Genomic DNA, 20,276 nt, shown 5'->3' with positions numbered 1-20,276 from the left:
TGGTTTCTCGCTTTATTTTCATTCATTTTTTATGTATTATACAAGGGATATGGTTAGCTTTCTTATGGCCTACACATATTTGATCAGACCATTTTCTCTGTTGCTGTTCAGCATTAAAGGCAACATTAAAGATATGTTATTATATCAATTTTCAATAAATATATTCTACTTGGATTATAATTTTACCCATCATATAGACAGGCAGATATGTGGCGAATGATTATGTATTGTGAATTTTGCACACAGTGGTATTTCTTTGTGTAGCCTACATAGTAGGCCCCTATGGATTGCAAGAATATGGATACTTTACTTAACTTTGCTTAGGAAGTTGCCTAAATAGCAGATGATTTATTGTCTGTGTGTAATGATAAATATTTAGGAAATTATGTTGTAACTTAACAATTATACATCCCTACAGAGTATTACAACATGTATTTAATGTCTAGTATCATCAACTGAATCTTTTGTTTGTTCAATAAACAAAAGAATAACATTGCATGTGTTTTGACTGAGTTGTCTACTCAACAGTTCTGAGCCTCTTTGGGTGGCGGAGGAGGAGTTCTCTGTATCTGGACGTAAACAGTGTAGGCACCAGATAGAGAATTTCCCATGGCTGTTGGCTGCTGTGTCTGTTTCTGCTTTGGGCGACTCCAGGTGAGCATGGCACATGACTGGCTTATCAATTTTTTTGTGAATTCATGTGCAGTTTTTTTTGTGAGATGTTCCCTTGCAAATTGTTGTAGTTCACGGAAGGTTTTTCTTTTCTGCTTGTGTGCATTCTGTTTTAGAACATTTTTGAGGGAAAATGTTTAAGCTAGCAGCAAAAAGAGATTGATTGACCACCAAATCATAAAGAAATATAGCTGCTAGCAGCAATGAGGTAGCCTGGCTGCCAGCCCAACTCTCCCCGCCCACAAAATTTGGTCAGAAAGTTGGGTCTGGAGGGTCTCGTATTGGGGAACAACTACAGAAAACCAGAATCTGGGCATACCAATGAAATTGCCAGCGCGGGCTTTATACGATGATGGACAGATGATCAACAGTAACGTAATCACCCACGTCACAAAAGAGCGCTTAAGTTGAATTCGCTTTAAACAAACAGCATATTACGTTGCTCTGATTGGTTGTAGGTCTATCCAATTGAGCGAAGAGGCATTTGTTTTCCAGGCTCGTTTGAAACACGCCCCGTAGTCAAAGCCCAACGGAGAGTTCTCAGACTCATATTCTGACTAGAATTATGAGTATGACAACGTCAGGCTAGCAATGAGGGGGCCAAGCGACTAAATGACGAAAAAACAGGGTTCCGAGTAGACGTAGCAAGTTTGGTGTGAATCCATAAACAATTTGCAGACATACGACCCAGCTTTCTGTTTGGCGGCACTGCTGCCAATTTTGATTGGCTGTACCGGACAAACGGTTTCGAAAATATAAAAACTGTGAACATTTGTGAGGGTTGGTCTAAAGATGACCTGTGCCAAATCTTTGTGTATTGCAGGGCCCCCTAGAGGTCAAATTGCGCAATTTTTTTTGCACGTCTTTAGTAGGGCTGCACGATTAAGGCCAAAATGATAATCACGATTATTTTGATCAATATTGAGATCACGATTAATTATCACGATTATTTGTTGATTATAACCTAATCAAATTGTATTGTCACAATACATTGTACTTGCATAATGGATGTGTATAAAACTCATAATATATAATCAATAAAAAACAAATACGGCAGGGCTCAGCATTAAGGCTTGTCCGGGACAAGTGGATTTTTTTGTAGGGCAAGTGAAAGAGAAATGTACTTGCCCCACTGGACAAGTTAAAACTCACACAAAATGAAATGCCACGTTACTTCATCTTTTGTTCCACTCATTAAGTTTATTTTACCGATTTTATTTAACCGAATTCTGCATGAGCAAAACACAGATCTGTGTTCGCTCGAGTGGCATAGTCCCAAGATCTCTACAGACCTTGCAGCTAATTTAATGCTCAACAATTGAACGGGGCTTATTACTTGAAAGAGGAATTATTTAGTGTGTCGTCTCAGTTACACTAGGGCTTTGGAAAACTGTGCCAAGCGCAAATAGGCTAATGGCTAGTAGAACATAACATTTCATTATAATTTCAGTAAATCAAGCAGCGCAGCAAGATCCAGTTAAAAGTTATGCAGCTAGCAAACGTTAGCTAGCATCGCTAACGACATTGGCTAACTCAACTTCGGTAGGCTATCCTCTGTATTTGCAAGCTATCTGTATCTAAAATAAGGCTTTAGGGATTAGCGAAGGCAGGTCACAGGTAGTTTTTTTGTTTTCTTTGTTAAGATAGCAGCCTTATGACCGACTTTTATCTGTTCCGGAATTTTCCTCACGTTACTCTGTAATCGTCTACATCCAGAAATTGAGCAGTATGGTGCAAGGAACAACTCTGACTGGCTCATGGAGGCACGTGAACAGACATTAGGTGTATTCGACTCCACGCAGCGTGGAGTCGAATACACCTAATGTCTGTTCACGTGCCTCCATGAGCCAGTCAGAGTTGCTGCAGATTGGAGAAAGAGTTTACCCAATAGGCTACATAAAATGACACATTTTCCGACTTAAGGAGCCGTTTATAACTCCTCCCCGACAGCAAGCGGCAACTCTCGCTGGTCGTTTCATGCAGCCACAGCCGATGTCGAACGCACCTATTGGTTTACGGAGTGCTAGATTGGCTTTGCAAAAAAAACACTTTGATACGGAGCGTTTTATGAACGGAATGACGCATTCTAAATATCGCTCGATCACACGAATTTGATCGTGGGAAGCCGAAATTGTGATCGTGATTAAAATTCGATTAATCGTGCAGCCCTAGTCTTTAGAACGTCCCAATTCCATATACCGAGGATGGGGTCAATGCAGAAAAGATCTGATGAGAAATTACCTTTCTTCCTTTTTGGAGGCTTTGTTGCCGACTTTGATTGGCTGTACCATACAAACCATACTGCTTTTGGTTGCTCCATGGCAAAACAAAAAGAGTGCCCCGTTTTGTTTGCAACAGAGCCAAAGATTAAGAGCTTGCTTGAAGTTTATTCAGAATTGGAAGATTCAATCAGAACGCCAGGGAGAACCTCAAAGTCTGCAATCTTTCCAGGAGAGAGGGCTGGCAAAAAGTAGCTGACAAATTAAATGTGTAGTAGTGACCGCATATGTTTTATCGCTTATTACAGTAGGCTAGGCCTAGACTAAATGTTTTTGTATTTTCATATTTTGCATAGTGCATCCGGAAAGTATTCAAGCGCTTCACTTTTATGTTACAGCCTTATTCCAAAATGGATTCAATTACTTTTTTGCCCTATACACACAAATCTATCAAAAATAAGAACAAAAACATAACATGTACATAAGTATTCACAGCCTTTACGCAATACTTTTGTTGAAGCACCTTTGGCAGCATGTACAGCCTCCAGTCTTTTTGAGAATGACTGGATGTTTCTCCCACTCTTCTTTGCAGTACCTCTCAAGCTCCATCAAGTTGGATGGGGAGTGTGGCTGCACAGCCATTTTCAGATCTTACCAGACATGTTCAATCGGGTGTCTCAAGGACATTTACAGAGTTGTCCCGAAGCCACACCTTTGTTATCTTGGCTGTGTGCTTAGGGTTGTTGCCCAGTCTGAGGTCCAGAGTGCTCTGGAGCAGGTTTTCATCAAGGATGTCTATCTCTGTACATTGCTGCATTCATCTTTCCCTCAATCCTGACTTGTCTCCCAGTTCCTGCTGCTGAAAAACATTCCCACAGCATGATGCTGCCACCACCATGCTTTGTAGGAATGGTATTGGCCAGGTGATTGGCCTGGTTTCCTCCAGACACGACCCCTGGCATTCAGGCCAGAGTACAATCTTTGTTTCATCAGAGCAGGGAATTTTGTTTCTCATGGTCTGAGTCCTTCGTTTGCCTTTTGGCTAACTCCAGGCGGGCTGTCATGTGCATTTTACTGAGGAGTGTCTTTCATCTGGCCACACTACCATACAGGCCTGATTGGTGGAGTGCTGCAGAGATTGTTGTCCTTCTGGAAGGTTCTCTTCACAGAGCAACGCTGGAGCTCTGTCAGTGTTCTTGGTCACCTCCCTGACTAAGGCCCTTCTCCGCCGATCACTCAGTTTGATCGGTCGGGGGGAACGACAGGTACAGCTGCGTGTCGTCAGCGTAGCAGTGGTAGGAGAAGCCATGGGAGGTGATGATTGGTCCAAGTGAGGTGGTGTACAGAGAGAAGAGGAGGGGTCCAAGGACGGAGCCCTGTGGGACACCAGTGGAGAGCTGGCGATGGTCTGACAGTTTGCCTCCCCTGGAGACCTGGTAGGATGAGATCCACTGATGGGATGAGATCCACTGGAGTGCAGTGCCAGTGATGCCCATCTCAGAAAGTCTGGAGAGCAGGATCTGGTGGTTAACCGTATCAACCGCACAGAAAGGTCCAGCAGAATGATAACGGATGACCTCGAAGCTGCTCTGGCAGACTGGAGGGCAGTGGTGACTGAAAGGAGGGCAGTCTCTGTGGAGTGGCCGGTCTTGAAGCCCGATTGGTTGGGGTCAAGCAGGTTGTTCTGAGAGAGAAAGTTAGACGTTGGTTAGATACAGCACGTTCAATTGTTTTAGAGAAGAAGGGTAACAGTGATACCGGTCTGTAGTTCTGGAGGACGGCAGGGTTAAGGGAGGGTTTTTTGAGTAGAGGGGTAACTCTGGCCTGTTTGAAGGCAGAGGGGAAAGTGCCAGAGGTAAGAGAGGAGTTTAAAACATGGAGCAGAAAAGTTATGATAGAGGGGGAGGTGGTTTGGAAGAGAGGGGAGGGGACAGGATCAAGGGGACAGGAGGTGGGGCGATGAGAGAGAATGAGGTCAGAGAGCTCTGCCTCGGACAGGGGAGAGAAAGAGTTTAGACATTTAGTTGGGTCAGTCATGGAGGGTGAGGGGGTAAGAAAGGTGGGTTTAGGGAACCAACTGCTAATGTTGGCGACTTTTTTCTCAAAGAAGGAGGAGAAGTCGTCTGCTGTCAGGGTGGAGGGGAGGGGGTGGGGGAGGTGGGTTAAGACAGGTGGAGAAGGTAGAGAAAAGTTTGTGGGGGTTTGAAGCAGAGTTCATTTTGTTAAAGTAGAGGGTTTTAGCACCAGTTGTGAGAGAAGAGAAGGATTTAAGGAGGGAGTGATAGTTATCAAGGTCCCTTCACGAATAACATCCGTAAGCCACGGGCATGAGGGAGAAGATCGTGCAGGCCTGGTTGACATGGGACAGAGAGAGTCAAGTGATGCAGTTAAAAGTGGTTAACAAGGTGCCGGTGGCAGTGTTAGTGGGGTGGGACGAGAACTCGTCCATGGGAGGGAGGGAGGGAGGATGTTACAATAGAAGAGAAATGGGAGGGGGATAGGGAGCGGAGGTTGCGCCGGAAAGTTATGAGGGGAGGGGAGGTAGGAGGGGTTGGAGGGAGAGAGACAGAGAATTGGATAAAATAGTGATCAGAAATGTGCAGTGGGGTTACAGAGGTTAAGTCAGTGATACAGTTACATGTCAGGACGAGGTCTAGCTGTTTGCTATTGCCTTGTGGGTCACCGGGATGCTCAGCAGCGTCAGGTCGAAGGAGGTCAGGAGAGACAAGAAGTCGACAGCCTGCGTTCCTTGGAGGTGGATGTTGAAGTCCCCAAGGACAATCAGGGGGGTTCCATCATCCGGGAGGACGCTGAGGAGCATGTCCAGCTCTTCCACAAAGTCGGCAAGCGGCCCTGGTGGGCGATAAAGAACAGTTATGCATGCTTTGATAGAATCAGTTAGCATCCCATAATGGTGTTGAAATGATTTGGCAGTAACAGAGAGTAGTGTGGATGTGTATTTAATTTGTGGGGAAAGAAGCAAACCTGTCCCACCACCCTGCCCGGTTGAGCGGGGTGAGTGAGTGAAGGACTGGTCGACGGAGAGAGCAGCTGGAGTTCCAGTGTTCTCTGGGCGGATCCACGTCTCTGTCAGCGCAAGGGCATGAAGAGAAGCAGGGATGCAAATGCCGGGATAAAGTCTGCCTTGTTCACAGCAGACTGGCAGTTCCAGAACCCCTAAAGAAAGAGAAAGGGCAGGTGGAGAAGATCTGGATAGGTAGTGAAGGTTAGAAGTTGACCATATATACTTTGTGACATATCTATGTCTACGGGTAGTGTAATGAACAGGAATGCTTAGGAAAGACATGCTAGCTATGAATAAGTTCTAGGTAGAATATAATCTAAATATGAATGTGAATAGGTTGATACTAGTGCTGTCAGTTTAACGCGTTATTAACGGCGTTAACGCAAACCCAAATTAACGGCGTCAATTATTTTATCGCGCGATTAACGCTCTTTTTGGCCTAGCAAACTTTGTAGTTTTTTTCACATGCTGTTGCAACAACTACCGACGTTAGAAAAACTACAACACCACACCGGATCTAGCTAGACCGGAAACAAAACAACAGGCGCGCCACAAACACAGCCGACTGTGAGAGCTGGCTAAAGAGTAGTAGCAGAGCCCGTTTACGGATATTAGACATTCTCTGGTAGTAGGCTAACGTTACGTTTTGAGTGGATGACGAGCGCGAGATGCCGAAATGGATGCCAATAAGATTCTGAATGGAAAGTTTGCTTTTAAAAAGTTGCCAAATGGTTCTATTGACAAGACCAGTGATCTGTGTGTTTTGTCGTTGTAAACTGAGCTATCATCGCAGCACGTCCAGTCTGAAATACCACTTGATGGCCAAGCACACAGCTGATGCGAATTCTCTGCCCCCTCGTCAAAGCCAGGCGATTGCAATGTTGTTTTCAATAAAAAAAATATTTGCACAAAGCAATCCGAACCACTTTTCTATGTTGATAAGAGCATTCAAATTTGAAAAAAGATTGGGACAAAAAGAAATCAGGGACATTTAGAATAGATAAAAAGGTGCGATTAATTGTGATTGATCGCGAGTTAACTATGACATTAATGCGATTAATCGCGATTAAATATTTTAATCGTTTGACAGCACTAGTTGATACTAATCAGAAGAGGTGATCCGCCTCGTCGGCTTTCCTCGGTGGACTCCCGCAGGTAGACTCCCGTGTCTTTGTTCGACTGAGTCTTCGTGCGCCGAGGCTGGCAGACGAGGCTGCCTCTGTAGTGCTAGTTGCCTTAAATATGCTAATGCACAGATACAACGCCCCCAATTACTGTCAAACAAAAGAATACCCTGAGTACCCTGAAACCAAAAATGACTCACTGGCAAGCTACTCTCTGACCAGTTCAAACTGGTTATCTAACTGCTGACCCTTCAGTTCTACCCAAGAGACTAAGTTTTAGCTAAACTCAATATTATACTACAGTCTTGATCACTCGCAGTCAATGCAGCGCTCACAAAGTTCACTTCAGTAGGACGCTATACGCTCTCGTGAATAATGTGAGTGAATAGTGAATAATTATTAGTGAATAATTGTGAACATGCAATGTTCTTTTGTAATTGGTGGCCAAGCAACAAAGCCGCGGAGCCACTTAAGTGTTTCTACCTTTTCTTATTAGGATTCCTCCGTCATGAGGAAACCTATTGTTATTGTTAGTTTTATTATTATTTTTATTCTTGTGCCATTGGAGTCATTGGCAGCCCCTAGAACCGTATGGTAAAAAGTTGTGAAATTTGGCACACATTAAGGACAGTCCCTTCTTTATTTACACCAAGTTTCATGTCTCCAATTGGAGCACTGTAGTGTCACCAATGGGTCAAAGTTGGACTTGTGACATGTAACTTTTGAACCTTATGACCGATTTTCAAAAATGAGTTTTGCTCTGGATAAGAGCATCTGCTAATTGACGAAATTAGTTACCGTTGGATTCCCTGGATCAAGACGAGTTCAACACACTCTATGGTGTCAATTTCCGGTTTTATCGATTTTTCACCATTTAAAATTTTAAGAACTCGTTTCTCCTTCATTGTTTGTTCAACCTTCCCCAGAATTGGCACAGATTATCGTCAGAGCAACCCCCACTCAAATTATCAAAATATTTTGGATTTTCAACTCTTTAAGAAACAACACCAAACTTGGTATCCCGACTCGGAAGCTTCTTCTGAGGATGTCCAAACAATTTTGTGTCATGTGAACACTGGAGTGGCCGCAGGAAGCAAAAAAGCATTTTGGCTAATTGTTGATTAGTTTGCTTTTTATTAAGTGATTCCTTTGTCTCATGATATCTTGGAAGGTCTTGTGTGTGACACATAAGGTGTTATACCAGCCGATTCGATGCGGCCACCGTTTTGAATTCATGAAAAAAAAACACTCCTCCTACAAATGTTGTCCAATCTTCACCAAATTTGGCAGAGATTATCTTCAGACCAAACCTCACAAAAGTTCTCATGTGTTTTTTGATTTTCTAAACCATTTGTCCGGTACAGCCAAATGTGCAGCTAAGCCGCCAAACAGGAAGTTGGGTCGTATCTCAAATCTTTGATGTATTCACACCAAACTTGCTGCGTGCCCTTTGAACCCTCTTCTGAGAATGTCTAAATTGTTTTTCTGGGTTATTTGATTGCTTGGCTATCTCATTGCTATATTTTTTATGTAGATTAGCAAAAAAAATATATTCACGTTATCATTGTGTGTAGAAATTTGAGGATAAAAATAAAATAAATCTATTTTGGAAAACAGCTGTAACAGAACAACGTAGAAAAACTGAAGTGCTGTGAATACTTTCCGGATGCACTGTATTAATATTTGTTGCTAACTGTGCATCCAAGCAAATTAACATGGTCCACTCCTTGGGTTCCAAACAAGCTCCTGCCATATTTCAACTTCATACAATGCTTGTTCTGGATATAATCTAGCCACAGACACATACAGGCTGACAAACACACAGATTCCTGGAATTATACTGTAGATAGATGTGGTTTGTTCAACATGTTTGTGAAATGCAATGTTCTTTCCATAGACACTGGTTGAATGCCGCTGGTTGGAGGAACCGCCAGTTCCCCCTTAGAAGCTTCTCACCTTTCTCAATATCTACAACACATCCTGGCTTTGGCCATTTTGGTAAGTTTTGTGTGCGTTCTATATAACTAATTGGCTTAGTTAGCAGAGATTAATAGAATTTAAATTAAATACCCCAAGCAGCAAATATAATTCAGTAGTGGATGGCTATCTATGTATAGTAAGAAAAAGTAAAAAGTACTGACATTTGTGAAATATTTCAATTTAAAAGCCAATTCTGTGTAGAAATGGCTTACTTAGCACCTGCATATTGTGCTGCCATTAATGTTGAGAGATTAAAAGAAAAGCCTATTCTTTTTTATCTGCAGAAATTGTAAATGTGACATGTTTGCAAATACTAAAGCAAGTCAGATGGCTAAGCGGGTGGGGGAAACGGGCTATTAATCAGAAGGTTGCCGATAGGGCTGGGAGGTATGACGGTATATACCGTGCAACGGTAGAAATGTGTCTACCGGGAGAGATTTGGCTATACCGTTTCAACCACGGTATACTTTTCATTGTTTTCCACGCATAGGCTAATTTGTGATGGTGCGCCACAGAATCAACACCGGCCGCCACATATTGCGTTTCTTAAACACTTTAGGTTAAAACACGCAGCAAATTCTTTCAGCTGCATTTCCTTTCCCTGCTCTCCCTCCATCTTTCTGTCACGCGTCTTTCTCACATACACACAGTCACAACGTCAGCACACGTTTGCAAAAATGCATACATACGCCGCTCTAGTAAGACAGACAGCTATATCAGCGAGCATTCAGCATTAGTCCCGTAGCTAAAGATCTAAGAAAGTTCAGGCTACTTTTCTCTAGGTACCTACGAACATCTTCATTGATCTTCACAACTGGTCTTCATTGAAGGTTCCCCTTCGTTCTTTTGGTGAGAAGTCTCAGGAGCTAGTTACTTACCCGGCTTCATGGAGCCGACCAGTTAAATAGTTATTTAGCACTTGCGTTGCTACCTGCATATGCAGAAATTATTTGTTTGTGGTTGATTTTGTGAAGGTGTGAATCATTATGTATTTATATTAAATCATTTAATATTTAATATAGGGCTGTGAAAAATAACGCGTTAACGCGATAGGATTAAATTACAGGATTAATTCGTTATTTTTGTTTAATGCATTTAACGTAATATTACCACAATTCCATCCAATCTGCAACTTCTGGATGAGAAGTCCGTGTTCCAAAAAAACTAAGATGGAACATCCAATAAAACCAAATTGATATGCACACTCTGCGGCAAGGCTCCAGACTGCGACCAAATGGTCGCATTTTGCGACCAGTTTTGGAGACAGTGCAAGCATTTTTTACAAGCACTCGCGCATGTGCGACCTACAAATGTTGAATTCATTGGGTGTACACGTTAGCAACAACGCATAGATACGACGTTCTAGTAAGACAGCGATATCAGCTTTCCTTCTGCATTAGTACCGTAGCTTAAAGTCTAGGAAAGTTGAGGCTATTTTTCGCTAGGTACCTATAAACCTAGCTAAAAGTCTTGGAAAGTTTAGGATATTTTTCGCTAGGTTCCTACGAACATGTCTTAATGGCCCGTGGGCCGGCCCACAGGCTGTCCCAATCTGGCCCGTGGGAGGTAAATCAAAAATTAAAAATAAATAAATGTGTTGAGCAGTAGTAAATGTGTAGTCCTGAAAGACTAGTGATCAGGCGATTTACATATGTGCGCTTGCGTAACCTCACCGACAGGAGAGTTAGCTGTTGGTTAGCCCTCAAATGAAAAACGAAAGGTTGATACAGAATGTAGAGTTTTTAACGAGACATGGACTTCTAAATATCTGTTTACTGAGGTCAAAGTCAAAGCTGTGTTCTTAGTTCGCTAAGGTCGCTGTGTTGAAGGATTATAATTTGAATTTGCACTAAGGGAATAATGAAAAAAACGAACATGGACATAATAAGAATTTGACTGATTCAGTGGGCGCGGGCTGATGGTTTGCTAGTTAAATTGCAGACCCGGATCATCACCTGTCAGCTGTCCTATCCACCTCAGACATTCAGCCAGATTTCGATGCACTTGTTCAAGCCCACTGGATTCTTCTCACAGAACAAAATGAACTGAAAAAAAGTATTGCTTACTGTATAAAGTTGATCAATTGCATATCTTTACATACTGCAAAACAACTTTTCAGTGTTTGTGAAGATTAACTATTTACAAATAAAATGAAACACTGATGTAATGATTATTTTAGTGTTTACTGTTACTTCAATAGTCTTTTCCTAGTTGAACAACATGTAAAATATTTATATAACTATTTACAGAATATCCTTATTCTTCTGATAACCAGTAACAGCTAATCAAAATATATACTTTACTGCTTTTTACAATAGGGGAAAATGAATAGTGAGCAGAATTAAGTTCAAGTTATTGTTGATGCGGCCCTCCAACACATTTCAAGTTTCTCATCAGAATCAGAATGGGATTTATTCGCCATGAAAGTTTGCACAGACAAGGAATTTGCTTTGGCAGGAAGGTGCATCTCATGTGGCACCTTGTCAAAATTAATTGTCGACCCCTGACTTACGGAGCGGAGCCATGGAGCTAACCCATGGAGCTAGGATTTTGATGCTAGGGAGAGTGTGGCAAGCTGGTTTAGTCAAGGCCAAAGGGTAAGAAAGCAAAATTACAGGTGTTGGCCATCTGAAGGCCATGCAAGGGGGGCGCTATAAGACTTTGAGCCATGAAATGTTAGGTCAGTAGAACTTTCTATTTTGAAATGTTTTATTTTGCTTGCAATATTTTAGTTTGACAGCTCAGTGAAGCACTTACAAGATTTTTATTTTATATACAGTTTAATTGTGCTTCAAATAAAACCAATATTTACCTACACCTTATTCTTGTTTAAGATAATTTACATAATATATATGAATGTATATGGAGCGTGATAAAAAGGTGACCTTGAAATTGTGGCGACGCAAGGAAAAATTTGGGTGCACCTAAATTTTGTGCTGCATCTAATATTTTAGTTTGACAGCTCAGTGAAGCACTTACAAGATTTTTATTTTATATACAGTTTAATTGTGCTTCAAATAAAACCAATATTTACCTACACCTTATTCTTGTTTAAGACCATTTACATAATATATATGAATGTATATGGAGCGTGATAAAAAGGTGACCTTGAAATTGTGGCGACGCAAGGATTTTTTTTTGGTGCACCTACATTTTGTGCTGGTGCTAGTGCAACCAAGGGAAAAAGTTAGTCTGGAGCCCTGAATAAAGTTCTGTGCAACTAATTATTAACGAAGGAATTATTTTGAACTCCCCCCCCCCCCCCCCGCTCGTACCTTTTAACTTTCTTTTGAGTCTTTTGTTTTTAACTCAAGTGTTGTCTCGTGGCAGTTGTTTTTTTTCGGTATGGTTATTTTGTACCATTTCTTAATTGAATTAACAGAACAATTACTATACCGTGATATATACCGTAACCGTGATATTAAATTACTCATACTGTTATAGGAGATTTTGGCCATATCGCCCACCCCTAGTTGCCAGTTTGATTCCTGGCTGTGCGAAAATTAACTTGTGTCCTTGGGCAAGGCACTTCACCCTACTTGCCTCGGGGGTATGTCCCTGTACTTACTGTAAGTCGCTCTGGAGAAGAGCGTCTGCTAAATGTAAATGTAACACATTTAATATAATTGCTCCACAGTATTTCAGGGACGAGGTTATGCAGTCACCTGCCCAAAAGGAGGGGAGAAGAAAGGGGGTCGGACATCAAGTTCAAGATCTCCCTTCAAACAGACTGAGTCTATGACTTCTAGACGCTCTAACCTTACCAGCAAAGCCCAGGAACAAGCTCCACTGCATGATGCTGCATCCTCACAGTCACATTCCTCAGACTCAGACTTGTCTGCAAACATGTCACCCCCACTTGGCAAAGCCCCCCTAGCAACTAGAAAGGGCAAATTGCCAGCTTGCCAAAAGTCAAAAGGTAAAAAGACAGGCCATGGGAGAAGGAAAGCCACTCCTAGACTCCTTAACAGGCTCACAGCAAGTGAAGAGGATGATGGAGTTGACAAGGAGATTGAAAAGAATAAGCAAGGTAAAGAGGAAAACAATGTGGAATCTGGAAACTCAGATGCTGAATCTACTCCATTGCAGTGGAATCAGAATTCTAGCCTTGTCAACGAAGAACTATGTCCTAAACCGTCGTTAAGCAATTTCATACTGGAGCAGGACGAAGTTAGGAGCCAGGTAGACAAAGACAGTTCTCCAGACAAACAACTGTTAGTGAAGCAGACGGACAGTGAAGAAGGGGTTCCTTCTTCACCAACTGAAGCATCTCTCGATTGCCATGGCATGTCATCTGATGGGAATCAGGCTGAAGATCACAAAAAAACATTTTTTTCAGGACAAATAGAAGACTTGTCACTCAATTCCAGCTCTGTGTTGCCATTGGAAAGTCCAACGTTTCTACAGTCTGGCAAACATTTAGAAGAAGTACAAGATGAGAATGCTTATCCTGTAAGGACTTTTGCAGATTCAGTGGAGAAAAACTTTAAAAAGGACATTTCAATAGCGGTGAATGCTGATGAGTCTCAATTCTCTGACTCTCTGGTTGGTACCAAGCCCCTGAAAGCTCAAGACACCTCTGAAAATATAGCTTTTGGAAATGCAAGTATTCACAGTTCACAAGACTGGACGAATGAAATCTCTAAGACCACAACCAAAGTGGACAATCAATCAAAAGATGACACTGATGGTGTACCAATGGACTGTGAGTCACCTAGCAGTGAGCACAACAATGACCTGACCATTAATCCACAAATAGAAAGCAGTATAATTACGGCCGAGCTCCTGGCACCCACCAGTCTGAGCTTGCTAGATGGTAATGTGAGTCAACAGGAACAAGAAAGCTCAAGTGGAATGGAGAGCCAGGACAAAAGGAATGGTAGACAGCGCCAATCTCGTTTCCACTCTGCCACCACTACCTGGTCTCCAAAGAAAGACTCCAGACAAGACTCATCCCGAGGTTCAAGTTCTGGCTCTCGAGACCACACAAGGGAAATGGATGGCAGCCCGCCTTCAAGTCACTCCACTCATATCCACAGCTGGGAAAGGGGAGGGAATAATAAGAAGGACTCATCCATAAAAGAATGCAATCATGAGGAAAAGAGCAGAAGGCGGTCTAGATCTAAAAGCCTCTCCAGAACCAGATCTCGTTCCAACTCAAGATCGAGGTCTAGGACAAGACTGTACAAACGTGGAACATCCCCTGAACAGCCCACTTCAGGGCCTCAGTCGGCAAGTTGGAAGACGGACCGATGGGGTGGAGAACGTTGGAGGACAGATCACAGGAGTGGTGGTGGTGGAGACAAGAGCCGCTTCAAAAACGACAGTTTTGGAGACCCTTCCCCTGATCAGGGCTGTTTAACCAATCCAGATTGGGTTCAGGAAAAGACCATGGGCGATGCTGGTGCCAGGAGCCATGAGACCTTGTCGGTGGATGAAAATAATCGCTGGGATGATCAAGTAAGCAGTGGGTTGTCTGACTCATGGAGCCGTTGTGGCATTCCAACCGGCTGCGGTGGATCTGAGCGCCGATCTCCTGGGCAGGGAGAGTACCGGATGTGCAACCAGCCGGAGGAGCAAGGAGAAAATCGCTGGCAGTCAAGAAACAATTTCTCAGGGACAGCCAAAAATTCAGGGAGTGACGCATACAGCCGGTTCAATGAGAACCGAGGTAGTCGTAGGAAAGAAACCGATCTTGGTGAGTCGCCTCTTGACCGATCAGGTTGGTCATCAGCTTCAAGTTGGGCAGTGAGGAGAACACTTCCAGCAGATGTGCAGAGCTATTACTCCAGGAGGGAGCGAGGTGCTGGGGGAGGAGGAGGCTGGATCAGACGAGAGGAAGACCAGCCCACAACAGGTGAGAAGACGCCTTCTTTAGTTAGTACATCTTTTTTTAATGCTTGAATGTTTCTAAGACTTGGAGTATACCACCTGTATATTTTGGCAATTGGCAACTTCTGATTTTCTTCAAATTCAACTGCATTTAGGTTGTTTTGATTTTGATTTCTTAACTTTTATCTGGACCTGTGGAATGCTGCAATTTCCCTTTGGGATTAATAAAGTACCTTACTACCTACCTAAAGACACTTGGTATCACGTGCAACGGTAGACCAAGCTTTCTAGGAATGCCAATGTTAAAGTTGAGTTCTGATGTAATTTGTGGTTTAGGGAGACATGTTTAAACATTTTCATTTGACAGATTTGTCTTGATTGGTATTAGGCCTACTAGAAAGTTTGGTCTCCCATAGCACGTGATGCTAGTGTATATGTACTTTATTAATCCCAAGGGGAAATTGCAGCGGTAAAGCAGTCCAGACAAAAATAAAGAAATCTAAATGATGTTTTAAAACACTATAGAAATGAACAGGTTACCGATACAATGTACGTACACAGTGCTGTACATAAGGGTAAATCACATGTACAAAACAAACAGGTGACACATTTGTACATACATTGGGAATGCTCAAAACAAAATAATTAATAAGGGTGATACATACAATACCGGAAGAAATAACAAATGCAATATCTGTGCTTAGGGATGTTAATCATTAATTGATTCATTACTGTTAAAGCCACAAGAAACTTGGTTTTAAATCGTGAAAAATGTATATATGATATTAAAGTTAAGCGTCTCATTTAGCTTCCACAAGAATCTAAATTAAAATAAACATTCAGAATTATTCAGAAATCTAATTTAAAACCATAATTATTTTCTGTTTAGACCATTTTTCTGTCTGGTTAGGCGTGGCTGATCACGTTTCATTGACATCTCGACAGCTCTGCTTATGTCAAACAATCTTTCATAGCAACAGTCATGCACTGCAATGGCACAATAAAATCTGCTTCGTCCAGACCTACAATATTATGTTTGAGACGTTTGATTCAGAAGACAAAGCCTTGCCATCTGAAAATAATTCCATTCAAATGGTCACTGAATGGTGAGCTACAAAATGCTTTGCTGTCTAGTTGCTGATAGTTAGCACAACGTTAAATATGCAATGTTAGATGCCACTTTCAAAGCTAGCACTATAATTACAATGCTAAATGATGGCTCTGTAGTTACCTAGTGCCATATTGTTATTCATAAATATCTTTGAGTTTGAGTTAGGGCTGCAAACACGAATCAATAAAATTGATAAAAATCAATTATTAAAGGAGTTTCCATTATAGATATGTTGTGTCGCGTGACTATTACGCCACTCAATAAGTCGCAGAGATGTTTGAGTATAAAAAAAAAGTTGAGTTGAGCGCGGAGCAGGGCGGAGGTAGAGGAAAGACCATCGGAGAGACGTTGAGTAATGTTGTTCTGAAACACATGTCGGAGGCAGAGAAATCAGTACGACCTAAGTCATCCAAGGTGTTGGGAGCATTTCACACTAAATATATCGAAAAAGTGTGTTAATTGACCGAGGTGAAGTTAGTTTTGTATTCGATTTTCGTTACACATTCGGAAGACGCTACTTTGCAGCGTTGCGTTATTGACCGGGTGAAAATTACCCATACCATTTTGAAAAATGATAAGTTTTATAATATTTTTATGAATATAAAACCTTAAATGGACACCAGAGTATTCTAACAATGTCCAGTATACTTCCACAGCCTTTACTTTTTCAGAATTGTACAGAAAAATATCAAATATACACAACATTATTCTAATAAAGTCTGGCCTACTTCCACACCCTTTACATTTTCAATTAAGTTTCAAACAAAATGATAAGAAATCAATTATCAAATAGTATGAAATCCTCGCTAATTTTTTCAGAATTGTACTGAAAAATCTAAAATATAGATTATTCTAATAAAGTCTGGCCTACTTCCACAACCTTTCAATTTTCAATCAAGTTTTTACCAAAATCCAAATAAAATGCTTATCTCTGAAAATAGCATTAAATCAGAACTTTTTCAAAATTGTGTGCCTGTTTGTGCACTTTCTGAAGATGTTTTGCACTGTGAATTTGCACTGTCAGTTCTGTTTTTGAATAAAGGGTTGGAAATAAACGCTTCATTTTTTTTATTTATCAGATTCATTGATTAATTAAAAAAATTATAGACAGATTGATTATTAAAATTATTTGCAACCCTAGTTTGAGTTGAGGTTTTGTTTCACTTACAGAGGCGGTGGCACGTTTTGTGATGGAGGGGCGAGAATTTTTTGCCCTGCAAAAAAAATGAAATCTAGACCCTCAAACGCTATTTCCTGCATTTTAGGGGGCAGAATTTCATTATAAACTTGTCTATTAAGAATATGGAGGTTTATGAGTACAAACGTTTTGTCATTTTTTAAATCGATCCAGTAATTGCTTCAAAAACAGCGTAAATGCGATGTCTGCTCCGGAGGCAGAAGTGCTCATTGCCACAGGCAGCAGTGCTTGCTGCCCGCTTTGCGACGCGTTTGACGTCAAATGCGTCACAAAGCAAGGGAATCAGCAGAGGAGAGCCCGGGCAGATAAACAGTGGGCTGATGTCTGAGTTTTTGGTCTTTGTTTCTAGTATACTATAGAAAGACCTTAAAATAGGGTTTATCATCTAAAACCTTCACCAATGATTTAAACATGCGGCAGTGCCGCACGCCGTGAATTTCTCTCGACATTTGCGGTGGATTTTATTGAGGGGGCCGACGCCCCCCCAACATATTTTTCGGAGGGGCGACAGCCCCCCCCTGTCCCCTCTGTGCCGCCGCCACTGAGTTGCCTCACCCCCAACAGTGGTGGGGAGTTTTTCATGATTCGTTTGCAGAATTTCTTTTGGCATGACCCTGCCCATGTGTTTTAGCATCACCCTGCCCAAATCAAAGATAAAACAGTACACAATGCTAAGGACCATTGCAAAAGTCTTCAGAGCAGACCTACAAATGCTCATTCACAGAATGTTATTAGTTTGGATCTAGGCAGAGAGTAAATTAGAATCTGAAGATCTCAATTTTTTTATGGAAGATACAACTGGAGTAGGTCTGACAAATATTTAGGGGCCAAATGATTTTGTCAGCACTTGAAATTAACTTTTTTACTTGGTGGCACTGGTGCTCCCAACTTTAAAAAGTTAACAGCACCAGCAAATATTTTGTAGCACCCACCGAATGTTAAGGAGCACCACAAATACAATTTTAAAGTTATAGATATCCACGGCTCAAGTTTTATCAAAATTCTGTCTTGAGATTACCATACCTGTCAACGTTTGGGTAAAAAAATTCTGGGAGATGGGATGGGGTTAATACAAGGTGTTGCGTGAGAGCTGGTTGAAATGCCTGAGTTCTTACGGCAAATGCGTCATCTGACAACTGAGCACAGGTACAAAGAGTGACTGACAGCTAATATTAACCAATATTAAATGTGTATTAAACACTCGCACAAATAATGTCAAATAAGATTTTAGGTCTCACAGATACAATTTCTGGAGCATATGTGACCAAAATGGTAGAAATGTCAAGCCCTGTTTAGTGCTTTGTTAGACATACAGTAAACAGGAAGCCAATGCAAATAAGTTAGGATATTTGCGACTGATTCGTACTACGTATCTTTTTGTAGATCTCCCTAAAGATGATCTGACTCTTCAAACACAGAGTGAAAGTCAAGTCTCCATAGGTGTGATGCATCCCCAGTTCAATGTTCTCCACTATCCCCTGGGTCAACATGGAGTACCGGTGAACCTGCAGTCAGCAGCGCCATATGGAATGCCGCCTCAGGTCCCCATACACCTCCATCCCACAGTGCCTCTCCTACAGGTTCCTTGTGTGACAGCCCAGGGCCTACCCCCTCCTCCCCCACCACCACCTCCCATGCAGCATGGCAGTCTGACAGCCGCCCAGCCAGATAGCCGCACCACTCAGGTAAGTGAAAAGTGGATACTCCACCTTGTCGCATACTATTTTGGGTAGACAAGGGTTAACAGGGTAGATCACAAAATTTTTAATTGAGCAAGATTTTCTCTCACTGAATGTTTTTGTAGGGTTCTACAAAGCCTAGTCTACTATGTACCCTATAATAAAAGCATTGTTTTATTTAATTCAAGTTGTTTTCAAGGTCTGTAAGGAGTACAGTTTGTTTCCCAATTTCACACGACAATTTAAGCAACCGGGGTGAGGTTGCCACACAAGTTTTGGGGCTAAAAATCGATGCATGTTGAAACTATATTTTAGCCTAGTTTTCCAGAAAAACGTGAGCTATAACTCACAATGAAATAATGAATTATAACTTAAATGTATTATTATGTTACAATAAGTTAGCAACATTTTTAATACTGAAAAAGCCACAGTTTGAGAATTGAAAAGTAATCGTGTGAACAATCGTAGAACTAGGCTGAAAGGCTCTGCAAATGGCACTGAGTGAGGCTAATATGCTACTCTATATTATCTATCAGGCAGTGTTGGGGTAGCTACTCAGAAAAAGTAACTAGTTACAAGTTAGAAGGGAATTCTGAAAATTTTAACTAGATTACTTTATTAGTTACTGCATTTGAAAAGTAACTACTACTAGTTACTTTACCAAAAAATCACTTTATTTTAAAATTTTCAATAAAGGGCATCTCTTAGCCTTTCCACAGTGTATTGTAATTTTAAACATGTAAAACAAAATTGCATATAAAACTCAGCCATTCACTTGAACGAACATTAACCTTGTCCACACTGTCTGACCAAAGAAATATGCCTCACTTTAAAATCTCATTGAGTTGACAGTAGTTGAAAGACACCTCTCGCCTGGACAGCATTTTACTGTAATATTTTTGTCCTTTCGAGCAACAAAGTTAAAATAAGAATATCGCCACTCGCTGAACCCTCCTGTCTCCGTCTTATCCATTTTCCCGCTTCCCTCCTACGCCAACCTAGTATCAATTGTGATACTGGGTTGTCAATAGCTGAGTTTGACTTCGGCTTTGGCTGCCTTGAAGCTGAGAATGCCGTTGGCTGCTTCAAGTCACTAAAAGAGAACTTTTCGGACTGGCAAAAATGGCTTGGGTAACGCAGGAAAGCGCATTCCTGAGGTCCAGTAAAGTAGTGTCGTTACCAATATTTTGAGTGTAATGCGTTACTTTACTTCGTTACCTATAATAGTAATATCGTTACTGTAATCCGTTACTTTGTAACTCGTTACCCCAACACTGCTAACAGGACAACAGCTCAAATAATGTTTATTGTGGAACAATAGCAATATCTCAACTATAGTGCAACAATAACATTTCAACGACAACACATAGAAAAAATGAATTATATTATCTACAACATAAATATTTGTGGGTGCAGTCTTATACAAGACAGTGTGA

The 20,276-nt window shown here is 41.4% G+C and overlaps 1 protein-coding gene across 6 annotated transcripts in view; it reads left to right on the top strand.

Annotated features, from left to right (window-relative positions):
- Positions 1-20,276, top strand: part of scaf11 (SR-related CTD-associated factor 11) — a 65,582-nt gene that overhangs the window by 28,767 nt on the left and 16,539 nt on the right. For 5 of the 6 annotated variants that reach the window (XM_084701166.1, XM_084701163.1, XM_084701169.1 and 2 more), the window contains 4 exons: positions 529-654; positions 8,938-9,038; positions 12,658-14,877; positions 18,545-18,846. In XM_084701166.1, the coding sequence (XP_084557292.1) occupies positions 529-654; positions 8,938-9,038; positions 12,658-14,877; positions 18,545-18,846 (2,749 nt within the window). The remainder of the gene's footprint in view (positions 1-528; positions 655-8,937; positions 9,039-12,657; positions 14,878-18,544; positions 18,847-20,276) is intronic. The other variant, XM_084701168.1, reaches the window with a different exon arrangement.

Source organism: Hypomesus nipponensis, chromosome 7, assembly GCF_054491055.1.
Source record: "Hypomesus nipponensis isolate SF chromosome 7, ASM5449105v1, whole genome shotgun sequence".
Lineage (NCBI taxonomy): Eukaryota > Metazoa > Chordata > Actinopteri > Osmeriformes > Osmeridae > Hypomesus > Hypomesus nipponensis.
This window is presented reverse-complemented; position numbering and strand designations above follow the sequence as displayed.